The sequence below is a fragment of the Sabethes cyaneus genome, chromosome 2, assembly GCF_943734655.1.
Source record: "Sabethes cyaneus chromosome 2, idSabCyanKW18_F2, whole genome shotgun sequence".
In the NCBI taxonomy this organism is placed as follows: Eukaryota; Metazoa; Arthropoda; class Insecta; order Diptera; family Culicidae; genus Sabethes; species Sabethes cyaneus.
In genome coordinates, this window is record NC_071354.1 from 39,159,648 (window position 1) to 39,164,578 (window position 4,931).

The 4,931-nt window shown below is 41.1% G+C and overlaps 1 protein-coding gene across 1 annotated transcript; it reads left to right on the forward strand.

Moving 5' to 3' along the window:
- The first annotated feature begins 1,362 nt into the window (after window positions 1-1,362).
- LOC128735314 (venom serine protease-like) lies at window positions 1,363-2,868 on the forward strand. Its single transcript, XM_053829804.1, has 5 exons — window positions 1,363-1,587; window positions 1,717-1,935; window positions 2,000-2,102; window positions 2,168-2,619; window positions 2,689-2,868. The coding sequence occupies exons 1-5, from the start codon at window positions 1,363-1,365 to the stop codon at window positions 2,866-2,868; spliced, it is 1,179 nt and encodes a 392-aa protein (XP_053685779.1).
- Window positions 2,869-4,931: the final 2,063 nt, after the last annotated feature.

Here is a 4,931-nt window from a genome sequence, read left to right on the forward strand (position 1 = left end):
AATAACTGTAAACCAAAATTAAGTATCCGAAATTTGCATTGATTAAAAATTAATATCAGGGGAAATTTGAACATTTAATTAAATATTAACCAAGGCATGTCCTCTAATCCGATGGTTTATGTAACGAAGCCCACTACAGGAGGGAAAAGGATTCAGTAAAATGAACAAGAGGCATGGTAATAGTTTTTGCTGGGCACCTGTGAAATTATTTGCCCCCTAAAACATTGATTTCGGTGGTCAAAAAATTACGGAAGCAAACAACAATTTAGAATAAATGGATTGTGCAGAATTTGATTAAAATAATAAATCGTAGCTAGGAGCGTTGCTCGTAAATTGCCTGGTTGACACCAATTGCAGCTGTAAATGGAAATAATTTGCATGTGACCAGCAAACTTTTCGAGCGAGCACATAAAATTGGTGAAACTAGTTAATCGACTATCATCTGTGTTGATCTTGATTTAAGTCCACCTAACACAATTATTCAAAATAATCCGAAAGTTTGTCGGATTTATCTATACATGCACATGTTTAGAAATTTTGCAACAATCTAAACTGTACAGCTTTATCAGAGTTGTTAAATTTTCTCTCATATTGATAGTTTACCCTTATCGTGGCAATTATGTTATCTCGTTCATTTGCCCGTAATAAACTTGAACGAATTCGGTCTTCCTGGAATAATGCTGGATAGGAATCCATACTTATGTATTACTATTTTACCTCGTCGTTTGAATTCCAATGCGCTCGCGGCCCGGCTAATTAATCAATTGGCTTTGTGAATCACCAAAACACAGGACTGAAAATGTTTTGACCTCGAACATGTGCAGCCAAATAATATCACAACAGCGCAGCGCATCATGTGGAGTATCGCCGTCTGGCCTGCCAATCAAATTCCAATCAAAGCCCTTCGCAACCTTCGTGCCGAAGCGGCTGTTTGACGTTTGGCAGCGGCAGCCAGCCTCGTGGGGGTGGCGATCAAACAGCACGCACGCACGCACGGGTCACCTAACCGATTAAAATTGCTTTATAGAACCTTTGAATGGGCGCACCTAAACTCATTTGCTATGTGTTAAATCGAGGTGTCAGACCTTGCCACAGCGTTGCAGGTTCGTTCGTAAGCAACCGGTTGCTGAATATTTAGTTACCCGGGCGATAGCGAGTTCATGTGTTCTTATTTTCGGGAGTTGAAATTTATGTTTTCCGGCTCAAATTTTATCAGCTGCGAGTGGAATTCGGTGCCATTCTAACCTGCTTGTTCTGGTAGAATTTTAACCTAGTACTAACACGGTTCACAAGACTATTTAAGCTAGTCGGCAATCGATGGACGGATTCAGTTGCTGGTTGCTGTCGGGGTTGATAGACAAAATGCGGTCTGCCATAGCAGGAACCTTCATTCTGGTGCTCGTCTGTCTCGCAGCCGTTGATGGACAGTGCTATTATGCATTGGATATGAAATTTGGTTCCGACTACTATCTGCCATCGCCAGACTATCCGTTTCTATATCCACCGGGTACGCAGTGTTCCTATCGGGTCAGCGCACCCTTCGGATATCGGATAAATATAACATGTGAGGATTTTCAAATTCCCAGTGTAAGTCACGTTTTGACATTGAAGGATGTAGACCATAAATAGAATGAAACTTCAAATCATGTCGCAGACTTGAAATTAGCAATCTATGTATTTCAAAAATCCATTCGAAAAATATATCATTTTTTACAGAGTGTCAACTGCAAGTATGACTACCTCGCGATCTCCTTAACTGGCCGGGAAGATCTTCTGGATGCATTTACGTTTTGCGGTTCTGGTGTTATCCAGCAGAAATCGGTTGGCAATCGGCTTTCCCTTAAGTTACATTCTGCCGATACCAGCCGCGGAGGAAAATTTCTCTGTCGAATGTCGATAATTTCGCAGAGTTGTTCCTGCGGCAAAAAGAAGACCGTAGGTTACGTTTTTTGATCGTTCTCATACCAGCGAGTATTGAAATGTAAAATATGATTTTCAGCTGCGGATCGTTAATGGTGTTCAAACGAAGGTCAACGAGTTTCCCATGATGGCGGCAATGATCGATGTGAAATCGCGAACTATTGTGTGCGGAGCCGTTATAAGTGCTGCAAAACAAAACAAAAAATTAAAACCAAAAAATAAATGGCATTTTTATTTTAATTTTCAGTTGCTGATTACTACGCCCTCACGGCAGCCCACTGCCTCCTGCCACGCTCGGTAGATGACACGGTTTTACTGGTGGGAGATCATAATCTTACCACCGGAGTGGACACAACTTATGCCCAACCATACGTGCTGGTTCAATTTTTAACCCATCCTGGTTTCACGACGCATCCGGTTGCAAATGACATCGCGCTGCTGCGTACACTGCAAAGGATACAGTACAACGCTGGCGTCGGGCCCGTTTGTCTTCCGTGGAAATTTCGCGGCAACAACTTCGACGGTGCCACCGTGGAAGCGTGCGGTTGGGGAGACCTAGATTTCGGTGGACCACAGGCTAAAGTGCTGAACAAGGTATCCCTCGATGTTATCAGCAATCAAGCTTGTTCGACACGGTTGAATGGCACCATTTCGTATCAAAAAATGTGCACCTACACACCGGCCAAGGATGCCTGCCAGGTGAGTGAGGAGTATTGATGTGTCGATTGAAGGAGCTTATTTTGCGACTTTCGTCGCTTGTTTTTTCAGTCTGACTCGGGCGGACCGCTCTTCTACACCGAACCGGCGAGCGGTTTGGTCTACGAGCTTGGCATCATAAGCTATGGTTTTGCGTGTGCCACCACTAAGCCCAGTGTCAACACCAGGGTCACCGAGTATTTGGACTGGATTATCGCTAACAGTCCGGACACGTTCTACTGCTTTCAGTGACAGATGTCTGCGTCGGGCGCTGTGTGCTGCCTTTTTCGTTTGAAAGATTGTCATTTTATGTACGATAATCTAGTTTACGATGTCGGAGGATTTGTTCGTTTGCCCCGGTACGAGCAGGGGAATGAAATGAACCTATTACAATCATCGATTGAATCTTTTATCGTTGCTGCTGCAATCCATAAAAAGACGCTTTTGGTCGTGTAACACCGCAAATAAAGCGGCTCATTAATTCAGCATGTTTTCACTTCCAGCAAAGTGGAAATATTCGGTCCATAGACAAAGTTATTATCATTTTAATTTTCCTTCAATTTGAATTTTTTATTGGTTTCAATTGTTGTCTTTAACAAGCCATCATTGGTAAAGAATTGGTTTGATTGCGTTATTCAATTTTTCATTTTATACATGTATATGTACCATCTCCATGAAATATTTTTAACTGAGATTGAATTGTTTGTAATTTATATAAATGACAAATATATTGTTGTACATCAATTCACGGTATTCATACGTCTCATCGCATTTCTGTTTATGACGAAAACTGGTAGGGGGACTGGGGGTATAATGCCCATGTTAAGAAGAATATCATATTATTCATCAATGCGGAATGCATTTCCAGAAACTAGACTATAAACCCTAAAGTGGAACAGTTTTTTACCTAACATGCTTGTCCTGAAGCATAAAAGCCAATAAAACACGTTTAAATCGTGAAATTATATAAGGCATTTGAAAATTTGTTTTCAGATTCGTTAGGGGTAAAATGCGCATAGGTGTGTACAAAACGAACCACAACAAAGGGGCCAAATGCACCACAACAAATTGGCAAAATGCGCTGTCTGTTTTATTTTAATGCAAACCCGGCACGACTCAGAACAGCGTGAGGACCTACCTACTTGTTAAATCCGTTATTCCGGATCGCGGTTTTGCAATCGCCAGGTCCATCTTCGCTAGAGCGGTCGATGCTAAGATATCACACAAGGGTTTTTCTTGGTACCTTGCCGGCAACGCGTCTTTCACTGTTTTTCACTGGTTTTCACTACCGCCACGAGTGGCAGGTTCCGGCCAAGACCGACGGTGGGGTTTTCTTATGTAGCTTCGCGACATCTTAACCGGGTTTTTCGGAGCGAATCAGAATTAAAACAACACTTTGCCTTTTGCTTTTACCAACGTTTTGACGTTTGCCTAAAAGTGTATGGGCTACTAGATCGAATAACGTTTGGTTGCACTGCAAGTAAATTCATGCTTCTCACGGCGCATTTTGCCCCGCTAGAACTTGTTTAAAAAAAAATCGTTTAAATCACATAAATAATAATTCAATTGAGCAATTTTACATTGGCTGCTGGATACCGAGACCATTGTTCAAAACAAGAGCCATTTACAGATACGTAATATTGTTTATTGGTGGCGTAATGTCTTACGAAAAGGTGCGAATATTGTAAGAAATAAGCCTGCAACTATTTTTTTTTGTTTTTTAATAGGATTTATGTAATTTAGAAAACTTATATGGTCAACACAAGTTTGTAATGTAAAAAAGAAGCGATTGGCACCTTAATTACAGTTTAAAAGTGAGTAATTCGTGAAATATTACAGCGGCGCATTTTGCCCCGACTGGGCATTTTACCACCAGTTACCCTACCTTAAGATTAGATACGGACAGGTGGACGGAACCGGAGTGGTTCCGAACCACTCTTCGCGTTATTCAAGGAGCTACTGATACGAAAAAACTTTACTACGACACTGAACGAGGCGCCTCCATTCATTTCAGCGAAAGAGGACGCGTGGTTATTCTTCATCATTCAATGCCGAGCTCTTGCTAAAATGCTAAAAATGTTTGAAAATTATTGAAATACAGTAGTATCCCGATTATATCTATACCTTATTTAATCTACTCCCGATTTTAGGTACCCCCGATTTTGTCTACCATTTGTACACGTCATTATCTACCTTTTTATAATTGACATTTCAACCATGCGGCATGAAAATTTGGAAGTTTATAGTTAACGATATAGCTATAGTATCTATAGTATAACTAGTCGGTGTTAAGTCAGAAAAACACGGTAAAAGTT